At 43.4% G+C, this 24,620-nt stretch overlaps 3 protein-coding genes across 8 annotated transcripts in view; 1 reads left to right on the forward strand and 2 right to left on the reverse strand.

Annotated features, from left to right (window-relative positions):
* LEUTX (leucine twenty homeobox) overlaps nt 1–24,620 on the reverse strand; it is a 160,364-nt gene that overhangs the window by 40,335 nt on the left and 95,409 nt on the right. The window lies entirely within an intron of this gene.
* CLC (Charcot-Leyden crystal galectin) lies at nt 66–6,038 on the forward strand. The gene is made up of 4 exons (XM_055247724.2): nt 66–155; nt 3,047–3,123; nt 3,620–3,830; nt 5,745–6,038. Exons 1-4 carry the CDS (start codon nt 141–143, stop codon nt 5,859–5,861), a joined length of 420 nt encoding a protein of 139 aa, XP_055103699.1. The 5' UTR covers nt 66–140; the 3' UTR covers nt 5,862–6,038.
* On the reverse strand, nt 14,674–19,693 carry LGALS14 (galectin 14). Its single transcript, XM_055247725.2, has 4 exons — nt 19,561–19,693; nt 17,431–17,507; nt 16,718–16,928; nt 14,674–14,921 (listed from the first exon to the last, which is right to left on the reverse strand). Exons 1-4 carry the CDS (start codon nt 19,573–19,575, stop codon nt 14,805–14,807), a joined length of 420 nt encoding a protein of 139 aa, XP_055103700.1. The 5' UTR covers nt 19,576–19,693; the 3' UTR covers nt 14,674–14,804.

Below are 24,620 nucleotides of genomic sequence, written 5' to 3' on the forward strand. Positions count from 1 at the left end.
AGAAACCTTCCTGGGAGGGGCTTGGAATCAGGAATAAAGCCAGAGGGCAGGGCTGACAGGGGCCATTTAAATTCTGCAACTCAGAGATTCACACAGAAGCCTGGACACCATTCAGAAGAGCCACCCAGAGGGAGACAGCAATGTCACTGCCACCCGTGAGTTAAAAAGGCACAGCCTTCAATAACCTCAGGTCACACAAAAAAGGGAAGAGGGAGATTTTATGGGATGAAAATATGAAAATTTCTACTGTGAATGCTTTACTGAGAGTTGGGGGTGTGGAAGAGAGACCCTAGGGCTATGGTATCTGAGATGCTTGTGGGGTATGGCACGTGGATGCTGGACCATTATAACCCTCTGTGAGCATGTGATGGTGTCTGATGAGAGTAAACTCTGCTAAAAATGATGTGACTTTACATGGAATGTGTATGGCCCACCAGGATATGGGTGGGTGTGTAAGTGATTGTAATCAGGTGACTGTGCTTTGTCTTCATGACTGTGATGTGAGTGTGTGTGTGAGCACAGCCGGACTAGTGCATGAGCATCTTTATATGCACAGTGAACAGGTGTGTGTGACTCAGTGAGTGGCATGACTGTGTGTGACTGTGAGTGTGTGTGCTGGGATGTGACTGGGTGTTGAACTGGGAACATGCATGTGGCCTTCTGTGCATGTGAACGTTCCTTCCCACATAGCAGTACCTCTGACTAAGCAGGTGTGTAACTTCCCTTGTGCATCACTGTGGATCCCCGGTGGCAGAACTTGTGGGATCTTGGGGCCCTTGAATTACCGAGGACTTATCTCTGAGCATTTATGAGAGCAGAATGCGTGAGTCCTCAGGTGCCTTTTCCCAAGCAGAATGGGGGTGAGAAACAGACTATGGGGCTGATGGTTCCTTAGGTGCAATCTGCACATAGTGACCACCGGCTCCTGCCTCCAGCCTCAGGTCTCTCCCTGTCTCCCATCCTAGCCTGGCCTTCCCATTGAGTGCCAGGATGCTAGAGAAGGACATCGAGGGACTTGATTTAAGAGACTGAATCACCCCAAACCAGGAAGGTTCAAATTTAGCCTCTGTTTGGGCAGAGCTTACAGTGGATATTCATCAAGATGTTTGCTGAGGCCTGTAATCCCAGCACTTTGGGTGGCCGAATTGAAAGGACCATGTCAGGCCAGGACTGGTGGACCAGCCTGGGAAATATAGCCAGATTTCATCTTTCCAAAAATTTAAAAATCTATTGAATGTGGTGTTGCATACCTGTAGTTCCAGCTGCTGGGGGGCAGACGAAAGAGGTTCAACTGAAGCCCAGGCCTTCAAACCTGCAGTAATTATTATTATTATTATTTTTTTTTTTTTTAAGACGGAGTCTCGCTCTGTTTCCCAGGCTGGAGTGCAGTGGTGCAGTCTTGGCTCACTGCAACCTCCGCCTCCCGGGTTCGAGTGATTCTTATACCTCAGCTTCCCGAGTAGCTGGGATTACAGGCATGTGCCACCACTCCTGGCTAAGTTTTGTATTTTCAGTAGAGACGGGGTTTCTCCATGTTGGCCAGGCTGGTCTCAAACTCCTGACCTCAAGTGATGCGCCCACCTTGGCCTCCCAAAGTGCTGAGATTACAGGCATGAGCCACCATGCCCGGCCTGCAGTGAGTTTTGATGGTGCCACTGCATTCCAGCCTGGGTGACAGTGTGACCCTGTTTCAAAAAAGAAAAATATCATCCACTTACAGATTCTAGCCAATAACTTCCCTGACCCACAATCTTCATTTGTGCAAGTACTGCGGTTGTGCTGTCAGCCACGCGTGCCCCTTCTGGGAAGGACGTCCATTGCCCATGATGATTGTGATGCATGTGCCTCCCACACACAGGGGTTTCCTGTTCTTTCCTGTTCATTTCCCTCTCTCTTTCAACAAGTGTTGTTTCTTTCTTTTTTTTTTTAGTGGTTAAAATGATAATAAAAAATAAAACTCACAATCTCAAGTTAGAAAAGACGCAGAGTACCTGAAACACACAAACAGTGCTAGGAGGGATGTAAAATGATACAGCTACAGTGGAAAACACTTTGGTATTCCCATAAAATTAAACATAAAATCACCAAACAAACAGAAACACTTTACTCACCAGATTTTAGCCAAGTAAACACTTTAGTTTATGGAAAATCCTATACAGAAATGTTTATAGTGTCATTATTTGTAGCTGTTCTCAAATTGAAACTAACCCAAAGTTGTTGTTTCTTACTGGAGTGAATCTCTCTACTGTTACATCCTCACATCTTGTTTTCACAGTTTCAGAGTTGAAGATGATCACAGGTCAGTGTTCCACAAAGACCCTCCTTGTTTGGATAGAGGACCCCCAACAGGCCCTATACATGCCAGGGATTAGGCTAAAGCGTTTACATATATTAACTACTGTATAACTGAAAACATGATACAAAGTAGGTATTTTGGATTATCATCTTTGTATTGGGGAAACTGAGGCAAGGAGAGTTTAAGCAATAGATCTAAGGTCCCATTGCTGGTTGGTCAAAGTGGCTCACTCCTGTAATCTAGGAGTTTGGGAGGCTGAGACAAGAGGATCCCTTGAGACTAGATGCTTCAGACCAGCCTGGGCAACATCGTGAAACCCCAACTCTCCAAATACATATAAAATTAGCTGGGTGTGGACTGGTGGTCTCAGCTACTGAAGAAACTGAAGTGAGAGGATGGCTTGAGCCTGGGAGGTTGAGGTTGCAGTGGGCTGTGATTGTGCTAGTGCACTACAGCCTGAGTGATTCAATTAGACCCTGTCAAAAAACAGGTTCAAAACATGTTAACATCTCACTGCTAGTAGTCAGCACAGTAAAGGATCTAATTGAGGCAGCTCAGTTCCTGAAGCTCTGCTCTTAACCACGGGCTCCATTGTCTTAAAAAATACGGGGTCCTGACTGAGGTAGGGTGGGAGCAGGGAGGCCTGAGTCTACTGTTTGATCTCTAACTGGCTGCACCATGGGAATCTGTAACAGGAGGGGAGGCCACACCTGGCCCTGCCTCTCTCACCCACTCTCAATCCCCTGGCAGGTGCCACACACACAGGGTGTGTCTTTGACTACCGGTTCTGCTGTGACAATCAAGGGGAGACCGCTTGTCTGTTTCTTGTGAGTACTCCATGGTGCAAGGATGGGAGATGGAGAAGAGGAAGAATATTTTCTAAGGGGGTGACCTCATGTGTGAGTCATGTGGAAAGTCTAGTTGGCAGGATGGAAGTACCATGAATGTGCAGGTCCTGGAGACCCTCCAGCATCAGGAACAAAACCTACAGTGGCTGCACTGGGGGCTAGTCTAGGAGAAAAGGACACTCAAGGCTTGGGGCTGTGATACTTTATCTATTAAAGGGCATAGAATATTCAGAAAATGGGCAATTCATATGACCAAGTCAGTGACTACGGTTCAGTTTCCATCTGTGGATGAGGGCTGGAGTATCTCTTTCCACCCATGGAGAACACAAGGAGCTGAAGCAGCCCCACAATGACAAGGCCTGGAATACCAACAAGTCTTTGCTCGACCATGGAAGGGGCAAAGAGACTTGTGTGTGTGTCTTGTGTGTGCCCCACAAGAAAGGGACCTGCTCAACACTGTGTGCTCTGCCCTCAGCAATGAACCACATCTGCAGGTGGATTTCCACACTGAGATGAACGAGGAATCAGACATTACCTTCCATTTCCAAGTGCGCTTTGGCCGTTGTGTGGTCATGAACAGCCGTGAGTATAGGGCCTGGAAGCAGGAGGTGCAATCCAAGCATATGCCCTTTCAGGATGGCCAAGAATTTGAACTGAACATCTCAGTGCTGGAAGATAAGTACCAGGTGAGCACCCCAGGAACTCCCTGCACCCGGCTTCCATGGGCTCTCAGAGCAGGAGGCAGCTCTTCATGCCCTAACTCCAGATAACTCCCTCTGTCCCCGGCTTTTCATCACCCACAACTCCCCTTATCCCAGGCTTTTCATCACCCATAACTCCCCCTGTCCCAGGCTTTTTATCACACATACAGGGGTTCCCTTTACTTTTATCATTTCCCTCTCTCATTCAACAAGTGTTGTTGCTTGCTCTGCCATCACCTCTCCTTGCACTGCCATCCTCAGCTCTTTTCCCATACCTGACCAGGGTCAATGTTGGTTCACTTGCCATTTTCCCCAAATGGAGAATATCCTCTATCTTCCCCTTATTGATGTTATTTAAATTTTCATGTAGCTAAATGGATAAGATATACACATGAATAAAATTGTTTTAGTCAGTCCAATATGAAGACTTCTTCTCACTCCTCAATCCCAATCCTCAGAACAATATTACTAGCTTCTCTACTCTTCTTCCATAGATAGTCTATCCTTATAGAAGCATATACATACACCCATATATACACTTTCATTTCTTTTTAAACAAATGCTGGTATCAATGTCTCTACACATTACACTTTAGGAATGACAGTTGAATTGTACTCAAAGAGTATGTATTGGAGAAATAATCTATCCATGGTGCTGCCTCATTTTTTAAGGATTACATAGTATCCCCCTAGAAGGATTTCCCCAACTTGCTGTACTCGACCCTTTACAAGAGCACTGAGTTGGTTTCCAATGTTTTGCTCTCACAAATGTTACTGTATTAAGCTTTCTTTTTTTTTTTTTTTTTTTTTTTGAGACGGAGTCTCGCTCTGTTCCCAGGCTGGAGTGCAGTGGCGCGATCTCGGCTCACTGCAAGCTCCGGCTCCCGGGTTCACGCCATTCTCCTGCCTCAGCCTCCCGAGTAGCTGGGACTACAGGCGCCCGCCAACACGCTCGGCTAATTTTTTTTTTTTGTATTTTTAGTAGAGACGGGGTTTCACCGTGTTAGCCAGGATGGTCTCGATCTCCTGACCTCGTGATCCGCCCGCCTTGGCCTCCCAAAGTGCTGGGATTACAGGCTTGAGCCACCACGCCCGGCCTTGTATTAAGCTTTCTAATCAACCCTTTTGTCATTGCCAACTTTTCCCTATTTATACTGGAACATGATTATAAAGAAATGGAATACCTGGTTCAAAGTTGTATGGATTTTAAATTTGAGAATGAAACCTAAAATATGACTCCCTGTGTAGCCTCAGTAATAAAGAATGTGATCAAACTTTCTGACATTTCAAATGGGTAGGCCAAAGCATTCACATTTTATTCAGATTAAAGTCAGAGGTGTTTCTCTATGTTTATAGGCTGTTAAAGATAATATCCTATGTTTTGCAACATTAATCCAGCCCCACCTCTCTAGGAACACTTGAGTTTCATTCCTTGCCACCACTAGCTCAAATATGAGCAATTCCAGAGAAAAACTGGGTCATCAGCAGCAAGCAGCAGTCATAATTTATGTAACTGAAATGTATGTATTCAGTAGACATTGTTGAGCACTTACCCTGTGGCTGGCCCTGTGCAAGATGCAGGGATTCAAGTTTATGAAACACAGTCCCTGGCCTTGGAGATCTTCCAGGATAGAGGTGAGGCTGAGCAAATATGGCCCATGTGACACAGAGTGATAGAGCCTCACTGGAGAAATGAGAGGAAACACTGAAAATACAGTGAGCAACTGTCTCAGATAGTTACAAAAGGTAGTCTGTAAAAAAGAAGTGTGTCTACTGGGTTCAGATATATAATGAGACATTTTCTGGTTGGATGTTTCAGGTACTAGGACACCATAGAGAGCAGGCTGAAAGCTTGTTTGGTGGAATACTGTCTTTCTGATGTATTTTCTTCCTTCTGTAGGTAATGGTCAATGGCCATCCCTATTACAGCTTTGACCATAGAATCCCACCTGAGGCTGTGAAGATGGTGCAAGTGTGGAGAGATATCTCCCTGACCAAATTTGAGGTCAGCAATTGAAAGAGATAACAAGACTTCATAATGCCAAGGAATTCCTGTCTCTACGTGAGCATGGGATTCCCAAAGCCAGCTAACAGCTTGATCTTTTCTCACTTCAATCCTTACTCTTGCTCATTAAAACTTAATCAAACTTCACAGAATTTGGTTCTTGCTTTCATGGGGAGAAAGATAAAGTGGTCATCATCAAGAGGGCTTGGGGGATTTTATAGATGGTGTGAACAAGTCGAGGAGGATAAATCTTCCTGAGACACAAAAAGTAAGTGAAAAGGCCACTGAAATGTTTGAGAAGGCATTAGCAACCACATCCTTCTATAGCATCGACTATATGTCAGACACTCTGAACCAACCCTACCCAATTTCATATGAGTCACTGAGTTGTAAGCAATGGGACTGGGGGCTTGAATAACTGATCCATGATAGAGTGGGTGGGGCTGGGTCTGAGCTGAGCAGAACTGATTAGGAACCACAGTCTTTACACTGAAAACAGAGGAGTAGGAACACTTGGGGGCTCCCATTACCCTACCCGAACTCCAAATCTCATATGTCCCTTCACTTTACTAGGAAAAATGCCAAGAAGAAAATCTCCGGAGAAAGAAACTCATGTGCTCGTCCCCTCAGTTCAGGAACAAGGGGTATACAACACCATTTCTCGAAAGGTAGAGCCCAGATGCAGAAATCTGATTTGTTCATTTAAAGTGTGCTCATGGGTGACCATGCCCTTCTCCCATCCTCTTTGCAAACTGAGAAAGGAAAAAGTCACTCACAGAGAAGAAGCTGTAGGCTCAAAGAGTGAAAAGGGGAGATACTACTTTACAGAGTGTAAATCTTGGTCATAGATGGATAGAAGGCAAACCCTTTGATCAGGGCACACAATGACAGCTCTCACTGATGGTCTCTCCCGTAGGCCTCATTCATCTCCACCCACAGACACAAGGTTAGGACACCTCCATTTCCACTGCCTCCCCTCACCCAGTAAATCCTAACCATTGATCTCAGAAAACCCCTCCGGATGTCCCAGCCTTATCAAGAGTAAATGTTCTCCTTGGAGTGTCTCATTTGGGGAGAATTCTGGGCCAGCCCCCTCCATCTGAAAGGCTTTAAAGACTTTAATCCTCAGAGTGTCTTGATCCCTGTCTTCCCAGTAGCTCTCTGTGCTTATTTTGGACAATTTATTTCTATTCACCAGTCAGAAAGGCAGACACCTTCTTGACATTTCAGGGATTCAATTGGCTTTTTGGCCACTGTCCTTGAAATAAGAAATTATCGGCATGAGGAGATCAGGAGAATTTCACAGAGAAGGCAATGTTTCAATAGCCTCAAGCTAGAAGTCACGCAATATTATCAAGAGTAAACTGCTGAGTATGTCTTGGCCAATTTATAAAACTCCAGAGTGGAGATAAGTGAAAAGAAAGGATCTATAGCTCCACACGGCAACATAGCTGAATCCTAAAAACAGAAATGTTTTAGAAAAGATGCATGACCCAATTAAAAAAAATCCAAGTTAAACACCTACAGGCAAAATTAAACAAAGTGATAAAACTAAAGCAAAGCAAAAAAGAAAGGCACGAGCATGGTTGCCAGTAGGGGCAAGAAGGTCACGTGGTAGGGAAGGCACACATAGGAGTCCATGTGTGTTAGCAACAAGCCACGACTACGATTGTGGTGGCTACATGAGTGCCAGTTTAATCATGAATTTATCAAAATATACATTTTTTTGTTAATTTGGATCAAGTTTTCAAAAATAGTTTAAATTCACAGTCAATAAAACCGAAGAGTAAAATAAAAAGAGAGGAGGGAGGGAGAGGGATTTGAATTCATTTCTTCTGTAAATTCCTATACAGATTTTAAGGATGTTTTCTGTTATAACAAAAAGAGAACTTGAGGAGGGGTCCTGAGTCCTCCACCCCAAGTGAAGACTGCGTTGTAGCTGAAGTCTGATCACCTGCACCTGTCCCTGTTTTCATGCAGGTTTTGAGCTAAGTAGCACACACATCAAGGGTTAGACTTAGAATCTCACCTTTCTCTCAGAATCTGAGTATCTGAGATTTTATTGCACATGGACACCCACAGAAAAATGAGAGAGTGTAGATGGAGCCCAGGTGTGTGAGAGATGGAGTGTGAATGGCCCTCACCTGGCAAAGGCAAGGGGCCTGGATGGGGTCAGGATGACACGGAGACTCTCTCTACCTCTATCCCCAGGTCCTGTTGAGGATCAAGGTCTATGGTCCCCCAGAACCTCTGGAAGAGAAAGACAGCATTTTTTTCCAGGGCTGGGTGTTTTGCCTTGAGAATTCCCATTTTTAAAATATCGTAAAAGTGAGAAAAATGCATGCGTTCCAGGTGAATTCTGCACAGTGGAGAAAAGGCTTCACAACAGGCATGGAGGCTGGTCTTCACAACCCCTCACCCTAACTCCATCATCCTGATCTGTGCATTACCCTGGTGACCCCTTCCTTCCCCTGGCACCCCCCTCACTGTCATTTCTGCTGCATCACAGACACAGGGTTGCAAACATGTGTGGTCGTGACTGAGTCTGTTTCTGACACTCTACCCCTTCTCACTCTGCAGGGAAACCTTGCTGGACGGTGCTTGGAATCAGGAAAGAAGCCAAAGGGCAGGGCTGACAGGGATCAATTAAATGCTTCAACTCCAAGAGATTCACACAGAATACTGGACACCATTCAGAAGAGTCACTCAGAGGGAGACAACAATATCACTGTTACCCATGAGTTGAAAAGGCACAGCCTTCAATAATCTCAGGTCACCCTAAAAAAGGAAAGACGGAGATTTTATGAGATGAAAATATGAACATTTCCATTGTGAATGATTTACTGAGAATGGTGGGGGTGTGGAAGAGAGATCCTGGGGTAATGGTATCTGAGATGCTTGTGGGGTGTGGTGTGTGAACCCTGGATCAGTGGGCATGTGATGATGTTTGAGGAGAGGAAACTCTGCTGAGATGATGTGACTTTAGGTGGGACGTGATTAGCCCACCAGGATGGGGGACCGTGTGAGTGAATGTAAGGGGGTGATTGTGCTTTGTCTTCATGACTGTGATGTGAGTGTGTGTGTGAGCACAGCCGGACCAGTGCATGAGCATCTTTATATGCACAGTGAGCAGGCCTGTGTGACTCAGTGATTGGCATGGCTCTGTGTGACTGTGAGTGTGTGTGCTGCGATGTGACTGGGTGTTGAGCTGTGAACATGCATGTGGCCTTCAGTACCCGGGAAGCTTCCTCCTCACACAGCAGTGCCTCTGATGAAGCAGCTGTGCATCTTCCCATGTGTGTCAATGTGGATCCCTGGTGGCAGAACTAGTGGGGATCTTGGGGATCATAAGTTACTAAGGACTCGTCTCTGAGCATTCATGACAGCAGAACTCATGAAGCCTGAGGTGCCTCTTCCCAAGCGGAGTGGGAAAGAGGGACACAGTCTATTGGGGCTGTTTCTTCAGGTGGGATCTGCACAGAGGGACCACCAGCTTCTGCCTCCAGCCTCAGGTCTGTCTGTGTCTCCCAGCCCAAGCTGTCTGTCCCATTCTGGGAGAAGAGTGTGAGCAGATTCTGGTTTACTAGGGAAGTACATTGGGGGACATGGTTTTAGAGACAGAATCATCCAAAACAGAGAAATAACCAGTTTAGCTTTAGCTTAGGAAGAGCTTACAGTGGATACTACTCAACAACTTGCCAGAGACTGTGGCTCATAGCTGTAATCCGAGCACTTTGGGAGGCCGAGGTGGGAGGATCGTATGGGGTCAGGAGTTCCAGACGAGCCTGCATAAAGTAGTGGGACCTTGTATGTACCAAAAAATTAAAAGCTAGCCAAACCTGTTTGTGTGCATTTTTATTTGTAGCTACTCAGGAGATTGAGGTAAGAAGATCACTTGAGTCCAGAAGTTTGAGGCTGCAGTGAGCTCTGATCATGCCACTGCACTCCAGCCTGGGTGACAGAGTAAGGCCCTGTATCCACAAAAAGAAAGAAAAAAAGAAAAGCAAACCAGACAACAACATAAAAAAAATTGTAATTTGCATATTCATTCAATACAAAAGGGTTCTCTGTTCTTTTATTATTTCCCCATTTTTATAAAAGCATTCTCACTGGGTGAATTTCTCTGTTTTTACATCCTCAGGTCTTGTTTTCAGCACTTCAGAGTTGAAAATGAACGCAGGTTAGTGTCCCACAAGGACGGTCCCCATTCTGTGGTGTAACCCCTAACCGGCCCTGTACATACCAGGGATTAGGGCAAAGGTTTCACACATACTAACTCCTCTGCTACTGGGAAAACCCTACAAAGTAGGAACTCCTTATACTCCTCCTTGTTCTGGAGAAACGTAGGTGGGGAGACTTCAAGTTATGGATCTGAGATTGCACTGCAAGTAAGAGGCAGAATCAGAACTGGAATCCAGGCAGCTTGGCTCCAGAACCCTTGCTCTTACATACAGGCCCCCTATTTCTTAAAAAATATGAAACCTTGACTGTGGTAGTGTAGGGGGAGCAGTCCTCAGAATTTGCCCTTTGATCTCGAACCTCTTGCACCATGGGAATCCGTTACAGGAGGGGAGCCCACACCTGGTCCTTCCCTTCTCACCCACTCTCAATTCTCAAAAGAAGATATCTAAATGGCCAACAAACACATGAAAACATGCTCCACATCACTAATTATTAGGGAAATGCAAATCGAAACAATAATGCAATACCACCTCATTCCTGCAAGAATGGCCATAATAAAAAATAATAAATAAAAAAAGATTTCGGCATGGATGAGGTGATCAGGAAACACTTCTATACTGCTGTTGGGAATGTAAACTAGTATGACTGCTATGGAAAACAGTGTGGAGATTTTTAAAAGAACTAAAAATAAAACTACAATTTGATCCAGCAATCCCACTACTGGGTATCTACCCAGAGGACAAGAAGTTGATATTTGAAAAGAATACTTGTACATGCACGTTTCTAGTGGCACAATTCACAATAGCAAAATTGTGGAGCCAACACAAATGTCCATCAATCAAAGAATGGATTAAAAAAACATATATATATATATATATATATCCATTGTGTGTGTATGTATGTATGTATGTATATATACATACATACACACACAATGGAATACTATGCAACCACAAAAAGAAATGAATTATCAGCATTTCAGTAACCTGGATGAGATTGGAGACTATTATTTTAAGTGAAGAAACTCAGGAATGGAAAACAAACATCATATGTTCTCAATGATATGTGGGAGCTAACCTATGAGGACACAAAGGCATAAAAATAATATGACAGGCTTTGGGGACTTGGGGGGAAGAGTGGGAGGGGGATGAGGGATAAAAGACTACAAATATGATGCAGTTTGAGTGATGGGTGCACCAAAATCTCACAAATCACAAATAAAGGACTTACTCATGTAACCAAATACAACCTGTATCACAATAACTTATGGGAAAAAATAAACTAAATTAATGAGTTAAAAAAAATAAAAATAAAATAAAATTTCAGTACAAAGACAAAAAATATGTAAAAACTGCCAATAAACATATGAAAAAACTGTTCAACATCACTAATCATCAGGGAAATGCAAATTAAAACCATAATACCAAAGACATGGAATCAACATAAATGTCCATCAATTACAGATTGAATACAGAAAATGTGTTACATATACATCATGGAATATTATGCAGCCATAAAAAAGAACAAGGTCATGTCTTTTGAGGGAACATAGATGGAGCCAGAGGCCATTATCATTAGCAAATTAATGCAGGACCAGAAGAAAAATACTTCATGTTCTCACTTATAAGTGGAAGCTAAACGATGAGAACTCATAAACACAAAGAAATAAATGACAAACACTGGGGCCTATTTGAGAGTGGAGGGTGAGAAGAGGGAGAAGAGCAGAAAAAATAACTATTGGTACTTTGCTCAATACCTGGGTGGTGAAATAATCTGTACAACAAACACCTGTGACAAGGGGTTTGCCTATATAACAAACCTGCACATGCACACTTGAACTTAAAAGAAAAATTAAAGAATGGTAAAAATAAATAAATTGGGGAAAATTTTTTTTAATTTCTTTTTTATTCCATCTTCTTGGTCCATCACTTGCAAATAGAGACCCACATATACCAATGTTTAGCAGCATCATGGATGGCATCCCAGAGGAATCGCAACACTGAGAGAGTTAGGCATCAAGGACATTATTATCACAGAGTATATTTATTCTTTGGGGGCTTCTGTTATAACTGGAAAGACCAAAAGACTTTTGAGATGAGGAAGCTTTAGAGTTCATTAAAGAGTTTCTGCTTTTTGAGCAATCCCCTTTTTGCTGGGAGAAGACAATGAATTTTGATTGAGCAGGAGGAGGAAAGATGTTGAGTAGATTTTCAGAGGCAATTCAAAAATTATTAGTTGAGCATTCACCCTGGACTCTCTGTAATCTCTTTGTATCTGAGATGTAATTCCTGACCACCATGAGCACAGAGTAGCAGCTGAATAAAGATGAATGTAACGAATAACCTTTAGGAAGTGCACTGAGCTGGTGAATATCATTCAAGAAAGGACAATCACTGTGTGTTTGCCTAGCAGGGCCGGCATGTAAAATTATGCCGGTTATTCAAATAAAATGACTGCCAGGCAAGCGGCAAGTCGATGTGAAATCCAAGTCGTTTTCTGCTCAGGAAGCCAGTGGTTTCAGGATAGTTTTCATCCACTCAGAGCACCAATTACATAATTCCCCCAAAAAATGAATTCCATGCTGGTGATAGGGCCTATAATTCATTATCAAAATAGAGAAGTGATCAAGACGGTAATGGGGAAAGTGTAAGGAGGACAGTGTATCTAATCAGAACACAAGAGTTTCCAGTGAGAGGGGAGGGAATTTCATTCCATGTTGAAAAGAAACAAGGAAGAGAGGCATGAAGTGGGCCATTCACTGTGCGTTGGCACCTCAAGGTATTTGGATGTTAGGTTAAAGGAGGGGTAAGCAGAGAGGCATACCCATGAGTGAGGGTGGAGTTGCAGAAACTGTTGCAGTGACCATGGGGAGAGAAAACGAGAATGATTAAAATGACACCTGAGATGGTCCTTGCAAACAAAGAGGCTATTTGGTGGGACTCTCTTCATCCTGCCTTCATTGATTTTTAGATAATATTTTGTTTCTCATCTCCTAAGTGGTTCTCCATACATGCTATGAAGCAGATAATCACTGCTCTTACAGTGGGAAAAGGGCTGCCATTCTGTCGTTTTGGTAGGAACTCCAAGAAGCTGAGAATGGAGGGTGAAGACAAGTGCTACAGAGAAACATTCCCAGAGAAAATGAAAATAGGTGTCTGGTTGGTTTCACCAGTGATATGGATTAGTGACTGCTGTCTATTTCATTTTGCCTCTCTAAAATAGGTGTGTTCATTGCCTTTTCCTATCTCTTTTTGTCTTTTTTGTTTGATTTGTATAAAGCAGATACTATGTGCCTTTTGTGCATATGTTGAGAGAGATTGCAAGTGATAATTTGTAGTCACCTTATAGACACCATATCCTGATTAGATAAGATACAGCACTTCACTCTGAGCCTTTTCCTGTTATAGTAATGTCTTCAGAGATTCCTTACAGGGTTAGTGTTGTTGGTATGTGGGAAGTTATATAAGCCAGTTACGACTGAGTGGAACTAGTTGCCAAAGATGGCTCCTCGTGACTACAGCCACAGTAACCACAGCTTATAGAGTCCTCTCCTTTTGATTAGGGCTCTCTGTGTGACTCAACTTGCTCAATGCAAAGTCATAGAAGTGACACTGTCTGCCATTCAAAGGTAGGTCCTATGATGCCGTGCACTGTCTCCATGAGGCTTTTGGAAGGCTTTCTTTGCTGAAAGCCAATCACCATTCTTTAAGTCCAAGAACCATGAGACTCTCCTGATTTGAACATATTCAAGGCAGGAATGGAAAGGTGTGGTAGTGAAAGAGATAACCCACCAGTTTCTAGGTGTTCATCCAGCCCTAGTGTTGAATTGGACAGGAGGGAAGCATCCTCTGAAATCACAGCCTAAAAGATTTCTCTGTAAACGTGACTCCCGTCACATGACCTACCACTCACATGAGTTCAATAAACCTGTAAAGCTGGGAGAGATCAAAATCAATGATTGATTTTAGTCAATATGTGTTGGGAGGTTTGCTATGCTGCAATTTGTCACTGGAACAGCAGCAAAGCAGGGTCTGCTCACTGTGTCCAAGTACATGGACTGTGTCTATTCCAATAATAATCTACATGTTCTCTGATCTAAAACCATAACCATTTATTTCCAAAGAGAAACCCCTGAATTCTGCACACATAAAATGGAAAAATCTTTGAATATTTGGAAATAAGAATAATTGAGATTCTTTAAGGAAAACACTGGGCTCCAATATTTCCCTACTACTTAGATTGAAAACTTCACAATGTGCCTACACAATAAGCATCCTGAGAGCAATGAAAATAATTAAGGAATTCCACATGATTTCCCTCAAGTTACAGGTTCTGCCCAAAGCCACTAGGTATACCTGTGTGGCTGTAAACAGCTACCTAACATTTCAGTGCGGTGAGTCATCTGACATTGGGTAAGGATTTTGGTTCAGACTGTCTGACATCAACTACGTACTATAGAAGAATGTTGTTTCTAATGTCTTCTCAGACATTCCAGGGACCTTGTCACTCACTCCCTTTGTCACAGGAAGGTTCATCCCCTTTGATTTCCTGATGCCTCCCATAGAATGTCCTGGACCCTCTTGGGGATGACCACTTCCTCCTTCCTCTTTTCCCCTCTTAAAGCAAGAACCAATCATGTGAGGTTTGGTGCTGTTTTAACGATCAAGTGTAGGGGAAGGGGTGAGGAGTGATTATTCTGTTAGCAGGCTCTGGGAATCCCATGGTCAGGTAGAAAGAGGGATTCCTCAACAATGAGGAGTCTGATCATCTCCCTCAATCGCTGATAAGCGCTCTGGTCAGGGAGATATCTCTCAGCACTTGCAGCATCTTCACAGATGCTGGCGGGAATCGATGGGCAAAGTTGTAAATGTGTTGGCCATTTACCATTACCTACAAGAGGAAAAATGCATCAGAAAGACAGTATGCCACCAAACAGGTTTTCAGCCCTTTCTCCTCTCTGCCCAATTACAAATAACCTTCTCCATGAAAACTCCTAGTTACACAAGTGAACCTAGCCGACACACTTCTGTTTACAGGCTACGTTTTGTGCCTATTTGAGACAGTTGCTCATTTTATTTCTAATGTTTTCTCTCATTTCCCTAGTGAAGTTATACTCCGTGTCACATAGTCCCTGTTTACTCGGCCTCCCTTCCAACCTAGAAGATCCCCATCACCAGGGACTGTGTCTCAGGAACTTGAGACCCTGCATCTCGCACAGGACCTGCCACAGGGTTAGTGCTAGACCATGTTCATTGAATGAGTACTTTTCAGTTCCATGAACTGTGACTGCCTTTCACTACTGATGGCACAGTTCCTCTTTGGAGTAGCTACATCTGAGGTGTTAGTAGCAAAGAATGAAACCCAGGGTTCTTAGAGAGTTAAAGGAGGACAGGTCTTGTATAACATAGGATATTATCTTCAACAACTTTTAAGCATAGGAAAGGATCCCTCACTTGAATCTGAATAAGATGTGAATCTTTTGGCCTACTCATTAGAGAAAGCCGAAAAGTATGGATATATTCCTTATATTGAGGCTATAGAGAAAGTCACCTTCTTAGTGTTCATTTTTCAAATTTAAAATTTACACATTTTTGAGCTGGTTTTCTCATTTTTTTCTAATTATCTTCCAGTATAAGTATTGGGAAATTAGTAATGACAAGAGGATTGACTATAAAACTTAATACAGCATCATTTGTGAGAGCAAAATACTGGAAACAACTTTAATGCCCCAAAAAAGGTCAAGTTCAATAATTTTGGGTAAACTTTTTAATGCAATATTATGCAATCTTTAAAAACTGAAGCGGCAGCATGGATTGATAATGTCTTCAAGATATATTCTTTGACAACGAATCAACTTAGTTGCTAAAGTGTAATGTGTAGAGCAACTTACACCAGGATTTGCTTAAAAACAAATGCAATCATAGACATATCTATACACTTCCATAGGAAAAGATTTCCTCTGAAGGGCTGGGCACGGTGGCTTACCCCTGTAATCCCAGTATTTTGGGAGTCCAAGGTGAGCAAATCATGCAAGGTCGGGAGTTGAAGACAAGCGTGGCCAACATGGTGAAACTCTGCTTCTACTAAAAATACAAAAGTTAGCCAGGTGTGATGGCACACACCTGTAATTCTGGCTACTTGGGAGGCTAAGGCAAGAGAATTGCTTGAATCTGGGCGGTGGAGTTTGCAATGAGCTGTGATCACGCCACTGCACTCCAACCTGGATGATAAAGTGAGACTCTGTCTCAAAAAAATAAAAAAATAAAAAGATTCTTTCTGAAGAACAGCAGAACTCTAGTAATGCTGTTCTTATGAGTAGAATTGGGCCCAAAAGTGAAACATAATTTTTGAATGATTAAAATCACCTTTTCCTTAAGTATATAGTATATATTCAACTAAATGAAAATTTTAAAAATGGCATAAGTAGAAATGAGCACTATGGGAAAAGACAGAGGAGATTCTCCACTTTGGGGGAAATGGCAGGTGAGCCGACCTTGATCTTGGTCAGATTTGGGAAAGAGCTGAGGATGGCAGTGCAAGCAGAGGGTGCTCTGTGATGAAAACCTGAAACAGGAGTAGTTATGGAAGATGGGCCCCAAGGGACTGGTGGCACCAGGTCAATGAAAGCTGCCTCCTGTTCTAGTTGCCCACAGAGCTCCGGTGCTGGAAGATCCTGAAGTACTCACCTTGTATTCTTTGTGACGCACATAGATGCACAGCTCAAATGGTTTGCCATCTTCAAAGGGTAAATAGTAGCATTTCTCCTCATACCTCCATATGCCAAACACATGACTGTTCATGATTGCAGGATGACCAAAGTGCAGTCGGAATTGGAAAGCAATATCTGAGTCCTCATCCGTCCCAGTGTAGAAATTCACCTCCAGCTGTGGGTCCTTGCTGAGATCAAAGCACACAGCATGTTGGGCAGGTCCCCCCATTGTGCAGACACATGCTCGACACACACACAAATCCCTCCCCCCCCTACCCAGGGCAAAAAGTCTCCCTGATGATACTGCAGTCTTGGTCCCTGTGGGGATGCTTTAGCTCCTCGTGCCCCCAGGCAGGGAGATGCTGCGCTCCCCATCCCCAGACAAAAACTGAGCGCCAGTCAGTGACATGGGCCTATGACTTGTTCATTTCCTGAAAATTCTACGCCCTTTAATAAAGAGCCACAACCCAAACCCACTGAGTGTTCTCCTCCCCTAGGTTCCGTGGCTGGCCCACATGCAGTTTCTACAGGTCTCATGCCTGTTGCTGGAAGGTCTCCAGGGCCTGCACTTGCAAGAGGCCTTCATTATGCCAACTAGACTTTTCCACATCACTCACACATAAGGTTAAACCCTTAGCAAATACTCTCCCTTCTCTCCTCCACTCCTCCATTGGACCATGGAGTACTCACACGAAAGTGAGGATCGGTGTCCCTGTGATTATCACGCAGGAACCAACAGGCAAGGAAACAGGCAGTGTGTATGGTACCTGCCAGGGTATGGAGAGTGAGTGAGAGCTAAAGGGTAAGGTGCAACCTCCCCTATTGTAACAGATTCCCATGCTGCAGGAGGTTAGAGATCAAAGGTCAGACTCTGAGGCCTCTCCCCTTTCACCCTACCACAGTCAGGGCCCCATATTCCTGAAGATATGGTGGATCCATAGGTAAGAGCAATTGTTCAAGAGCCCGGATGCCTGGATTCTGGTCCTCATTTTGCCGTATACTAGCAGTGCAATCTTAGATCTATTACTTAACCTCTCCCTGTCTCAGTTTCCCAAGGACAAGGAGGAATATCAGGAATTCCTACTTTGTAGGGAGGTCTCAGTAATAGAGGAGTTAATATATGTAAAACTTTTACCCTAATCCCTGGCATGTGTAGGGTCTGTTAGGGGTGACCTAACAGAACAGGGGAGCCCTCCTGAAACACTGACCTGCCTTATTTTCAACTCGGAAAATGAAAACAAGACTTGAGAGTGAAAGAATTTAAAAATTCACTCCAGTGAGAAACAACAGTTGTTGAAAGAGAGAGGGAAATGATAAAAGAACAGGAAACCCCTCTGTGTGGGATGCACATGCATCACAATCATCAAGGGCAATGGATGTCCTTCCCAGAAGGGGCACAATTACTGAGAACACAGCCCCAGGACTTGCACAAATGAAGCCTGTGGGTCAGGGACGTAACTGGAGGGAATGATTGATTTCTACGAAGACTGCAAGTCGTTGATGATTTTTCTGTATTTTTGAGACAGGGTCTTGCTCTGTCACCTAGGCTGACATGCAGTGGTGCAATCACAGCTCACTGAAAGGTCGAACTCCTGGGCTGCAATGATCCTCACACATCTGCCCCCTCTTGTGTAGCTGGGGTGAAAGGTCCCTGCCACTCTGCCAGTCAGATATTTAAAGATTTTTAAAGAAAGCGTCTCACTGTGATGCCCAGACTGGTCTCAAACTTCTGGCCTCAAGTTACCCTCCCATCTTTGCCTCCCAAATTGGTGGGGTTATAGTCATGAACCAGTGAACCCAGCTGCTTTGTTAAGTAATGTCCACAGTAAGTTCTGTCTGAATTCAGACACAGCTTGTTCTTTCACGAGTGGAGGAACAAATTTAGTCTCAGTTCAGACAGAGCTTACAGCGGATATTTTGCTTGATTCCGTCTCTGAAACCACAGCCTCTAACATTCTTCCCTGGCAAATCAGTTATCTTCACACTCTCTTGTTCCACAATGGGAAGAACAGACTTGGCTAGGGACAGGCAAGCTGAGCCTGGGAGGCAAAAGCCAGTGGTCACTCTGTGCAGTCCCCACCTGAGGAACCATCGCCCCCATAGTCTGCATTCCTCTTCCCCACTCTTATTGGGAAGAGACATCTACTGATGATACATTTCGCTCTCATAAGTGATCTGAAACGAGTCCTCGGTAACTCACAATCCCCAAGATCCCCACTAGTTAAGCCACTTGGGATCCACATTGACACACATTGAAGACACACAGCTGCTTCATCAGAGGTGCTGCTGTGTGGGGAGGAACCGTCATATGCACAGAAGGCCACGTGCATGTTTTCCCTTCAATACCCAGTCACATCCCAGCACACACACTCAGTCACACAGAGCCATGCCACTCACTGAATCACACACACCAGCTCACTGTGCACATAAAGATGACCATGCACTGGTCTGGCTGTGCACACACACACTCACATCACAGACAGGAAGACAAAGCACACTCACTCCCTTACACTCACTCACACACCTGCCCGTCCTGGTGGGTCATCCACCTCCCACCTAAAGTCACTTAATCTCAGCAGAGTTCACTCTCATCAGACACCACTACACCCTCACAGAGGGTTACACTGGTCCAGGGTCCGCAGCCCACACCCACAATCATCTCAGCTACCACAGCCTCGGGGTTTCTATTCCACAAACCTACAACTCTCAGTAAAGCATTCACAGTAGGAATGCTCATATTTTCAACTCCGAAAACCTCCCCTGTTTCTTTCTTGGTTTATGTGACTTGAGACTATTGAAGGCTGTGCCTTTTCAACTCACGGGTAGTGATGACATTGTTCTCTCCTTCCGGGCAACTCTTCGGAATTGCGTCCAGTCTTCTGTGTGAATCTCTGAGTGGGATCATTTAAATGCTGCAACTCAGAGATGCCCTCTGGCTTCATGCCAGATTCCAAGCCCCTCCCAGCAAGCTTTCCGTGCAGCAGGAGAAAGACTCAGGTGTCAGGAAGAAACTCTGTCACAACCATAGCTGTTTGCAGGTCTGTGTCTGTAATGCAGCAGAAACGACAGTGTGGGAGGTACCAGGCTGTGGATTGGGTTACCAGGGAAATGCCTAGGTAAGGATGATGGAGTGAGGGGTAGAGGGGTAGTGATTGTAAAGCCCAGCCTTTGTGCCTCTCAAGCCTTTTCTCCACTATGCAGAATCTAGCCAGAAGATGTACATTTCCTCAATTTGTACAATGACTAAAAATAAAAAATTGGGAATTTTGGAAAAAGATGATAGACCTAGAAGGTAATTCTTCTCTTCGCCTTTAAAGGTTCTGGGAGGGCCTTTAAAGGTCAGATCCTTTTGACCTCGATCCTCAGGAGGATCTGGGGAGAGAAGTAGAGATAGTTCTTGCATGAACCTGCCTCATACTAGGCCCCTTGGATCTGCCAGATGAGGGTCACTCTCATCTGTCTGTCACATACCTGGGCTGTAGCTACATTCTCTGCTTTGTCTTGCAGTCCATGTAAAACAAAGTTTCAGAGATACTGTTTCTCCTGCAGATTCTGGGAGAATGGTGAGATTGTTTTTTTTTTCTTTTTTCTTTTTTTTACTTTTATTATAGGTTCAGTGGTACATATGCAGATAAAGTCATGTCATGAGGTTTGTGGTACATATGATTTCTTCACCTGGGTACTAAGTGTAGTACCCAACAGTTATTTTTTCTGCTCCTATCCCACCTTTCACCCTCCACCCTCAAGTAGGCTTCTGTGTGTGTTGTTCCTCTATTGGTGTCCATGAGTCTCATCATTTAGTTCACAATTATAAGTGAGAACATGCAGTATTTGGTTTTCTGTTCCTGCATCAGTTTGCTAAAAATAATGGCCTCCAGCTCCATCCGTGTTCCTGCAAAAGACATGATCTCATTCTTTTTTAGGGCTTCATAGTATTCCATTGTGTATATGTATCACATTATCTGTATCCAGTCTGTCCTTGACGGCATTTGGGTTCATTCCGTGTCTTTGCTATTGTGCACAGTGTTGCAATGAACATTCATATGCATACATCTTTAAGGCAGAATGATTTCTATTCTTCTGTGTATGCAATAGTGTGTACATCAATCCCAGTAATGGGATTGCTGGGTTTAATGGTAGTTCTGTTGTTAGTTCTTTGAGGAATCGCCACACTGCCTTCCACAATGGGTGAACTAATTTACACCACCAGCAATAATGTGTAAGTGCTCCTTTTTCTCCACACCCTTGCCAGCATCTGTTCTTTTTCGACTTTTTAAGAAGAGCCATTCTCACTGGTGTGAGATGGCATCTAATTGTGGTTTTGATTTGCATTTCTCTAATGTTCGGTGACATTGAGCTTTTATTATGTACTTGTTGGCCACCTGTATGTCTACTTCTGAAAAGTTGCTATTCCTGTCTTTGCTCGCCCTTTTTTATTGTTGTTTTAAGACAGGTCTCACTCTGACACTCAGGCTGGAGTGGTGTGGCACCATCTCAGCTCACTGCAACCTCTGGCTCCTAGGCTCAGGTGATCCTCCCAGCTCAGTCTCCTGAATAGCTGGTACTGCATGCGATCTGTGCAGACCTCACCTGAGGGACTATCACCTCCATAGTCTGCATTCCTCTTCCCCACACTTATTGGAAAGAGACACCTACGGATCATACATTCTGCCTTTAAATTGTTCTTTTTGCCTTTGAAGATTCTGGGACAGCACTGACCTTAATCCTCAAGATGATCAGAGGAGAGGTAGAGAACGTCCTTGCATGAATCTGCCCCATGCTAAGCCCTTTGGCTCTACCAGGTGAGGGCTGTTGTCATCTGTCTGTTCCACACCTGGGCTTTAGCAATACTCTCCTTTCTCTTGATGTCCATGTGAATCAAAGTTTCAGAGACCCTGTTTCTCCTGTAGATTCCAGGAGAAATGTGAGATTGGTTTTTTCTTTGTTTTTTAAACGTTTATTTTATGTTCAGGGGTACATGCACAGGGAAACTCGTGTCATGGGGGTTTGCGGTAAAGATTATTTCACCATCCAGGTACTAAGCCTAGTACCCAATATTATTTTTTCTGCTCCTGTCTCAACTTTTACCCTCCACCCTTAAATAGACCTTGGTGTGTGTTGTTTCCCTCTTGGTATCCAAGGGCCTCATCACTTAGCTCACACTTCTAAGTGAGAACATGCAGTATTTTGTTTTTTGTTTCCACACTGGTTCACTAAGGATAATGGCCTCCAACTCCATCCATGTTCCTGCAAAAGTCATAATCTCATTCTTTTTTGAGGCTGCATAGTATTCTAAGGTGTGTATGTACCACATTTTCTGCATCCAGTTTGTCCTTCATGGGCATTGAGGTTGATTCCATGTCTTTGTTATTGTGCATAGTGTTGTAATAAACATTCACGTGCGCATGTCTTTATGGTAGAATGATTTATATTCTTCTGGGTATATACCCAGTGATAGGATAGCTAGGTTGAATGGTAGTTCTACTTTAGCCATTCGAGCAACCATCACATTTCTTGCCACAATGGTTAAACTAATTTACACTGCCACTAACAATGTGTAAGTGTTCCCTTTTCTTCACAAGCTTGCCAGTTTCTGTTATTTTTTGACTTCTGAATACTAGCCATTCTGACTGGTGGGAGATGGTATCTCATCGTGGTTTTGATTTGCATTTTTCTAACGTTCAGGGCTGTTGAGCTTCTTTTCCTATGCTTGTTGGCCACATGTATTTCTTCTTTTAAGAAGTCTCTGTTCCTGTTCTTTGTCTACTTTTTTTGAGACAGGGTTTTACTCTGACACCCAGGCTGAAGTGCAGTGTTGAAATCTTGTCTCACTGCAACCTCTGCCCGGGCTCAGGTGATCCTCACAGCTCAGCTTCCTGAGGACCTGAGATTACAGGTGCCCAAGACAAGACTCAGCTAATTGTTCTATTTTTCATAGAGATAAGGTTTTGCCATGTTGCCCAAGCTGGTCTTGAACTTCTGGACTCAAGCAATCCACCTGCCTTAGCCACCCAAAGTGTTGGAATTACAAGCATGAGCCACTGCACCCAGCCCTTTGCCCACTTTTTTGTGGGGTTGTTTGTTCTTTTCTTGTAAAGTTGTTAAAGTTCCTTATAGAAGCTAGATATTAGACAATTGTCAGATACATAATTTGCAAAGATTTTCTCCTATTCTGTAGGTTGTCTGTTGACTCTGTTGATAGGTTCTGTTGCTGTGCAGAAGCTCTTTAGTTTAAAGTGATCCATTTTTCCATTTTTGCTTTTCTTGTGATTGCCTTTGGCATCTTTGTCATGAATCTTTTGCCTATTTCTACATTCAGAATGGTATTGCCTAGGTAGCCTTCCAGGGTTTTTATAGTTTTGGGTTTTACATTTAAGTCTTTAACCCATCTTGAGTTGATTTTTCTATATAATGCAAGAAAGTGGTTCAGGTTCAATCATCTGCACTTGGCTAGCTAGTTATCCAAAAATTATTTCCTGAAAAGGAAGTCCTTTTTCCATTGCTCGTTTGGTCAACTTTGTTGAAGATCAGATGGCTGTAGGTGTGGGACCTTACTTCTTTTCTTTCTTTTCTGTTCCATTGGTCTATGTGTCTGTTTTTGTGCAAGTACTATGCTGTTAGGTTACTCTGGCCCTGTAGTGCAACTTGAAGTTGGGTAATGTGATGCTTCCAGCTTTGTTCTTTTTGCTTTGAAATATCTTTTTTGTTCAACCCACTCAGTTCCATATTCATTTTAAAATAGATTTTTCTAATTCTGTGAAGAATGTTATTGATAGTTCAATAGGAATACCATTGAATCTGTACATTTCTTTGGACAATGTTGTTGTTTTAATGATAATTATTCTTGCTATCCATGAGCATGGAATGTTTTTCCATTTGTTTGGGTCATCTCTACTTTTTTAAGCAGTGTTTTGTAATTCTCATTGTAACAATCTTTCACCTCTTGGTTAGCTGTATTCCTAGATATTCTATTCTTTTTATGGCAATTGTGAATGGAATTGCATTCTTGATTTGGCCCTATGGTTCGTTGTCTTTGGCATATAGGAATTCTAGTGATTTTTGCACATTGATTTTGTATCCTGAAACTTTGCGAAAGTTGTTTACCAGCTTAATGATCATTTGGGTGAAAACTGTGAGGTTTTCTAGATATAGAATCATATCTCTAAACATGGAAGGTTTAGCCTCTTTCTGTATTTGGATGCCATTTGTTTCTTTCTCTTGCTGAACTCTCTGGCCGGTACTTCAAATACTATGCTGAATAAAAGCGGTGATAGAGGGCGTTGCAGAAATTGTGGTTTGAAAAATCCAAATTCAATTCCTGCTCCATATATCACGCATATTTTGAGCTGCGATTTATCAAATACAAAACAAAACAAAAAATTTATCTCCTAATTCTGTTTTATTGGCCCCTCACTTGCAAATACAGGCATAGAAGCACCAGTGCTCAGCACCACGGACAGCACCCCAGAGGACACGCAGCTTTGGTGGACTTAGGCATCAAGGACATTTTCAAAGACCAGATTTATTCTTTGGGGGCTTTCAGCAAAAACTGAAAAGTCCTACAGACCTTTCAGAAGGCAAGGCTTTAGAGTCCAAGAATAACCTTCCGTGTTTTGAGCAATGCTATATTTAGTGGGAATGCTGTATTTAGTGAGTTTAGGCTGAGGAGCATGAAAAAGATGTTGAGTAGGTCCCCAGAGGCAAATCAAAACTTGTTTGTTGAACATTGCTTCCTGGTCTCTATGAGTTATCTTTTATCTGAGACATCACTCCTGGCCACCATGAGCACAGGAGAGTAGGTAGTATAAAGACGAGTGTAACAAATGGCCTGTGTTAACTGAACTGAGCTGGTGAGTATCAGTTAAGAAAAGGCAGTCATT

The sequence above is a fragment of the Symphalangus syndactylus genome, chromosome 17 (genome assembly GCF_028878055.3).
Source record: "Symphalangus syndactylus isolate Jambi chromosome 17, NHGRI_mSymSyn1-v2.1_pri, whole genome shotgun sequence".
In the NCBI taxonomy this organism is placed as follows: Eukaryota; Metazoa; Chordata; class Mammalia; order Primates; family Hylobatidae; genus Symphalangus; species Symphalangus syndactylus.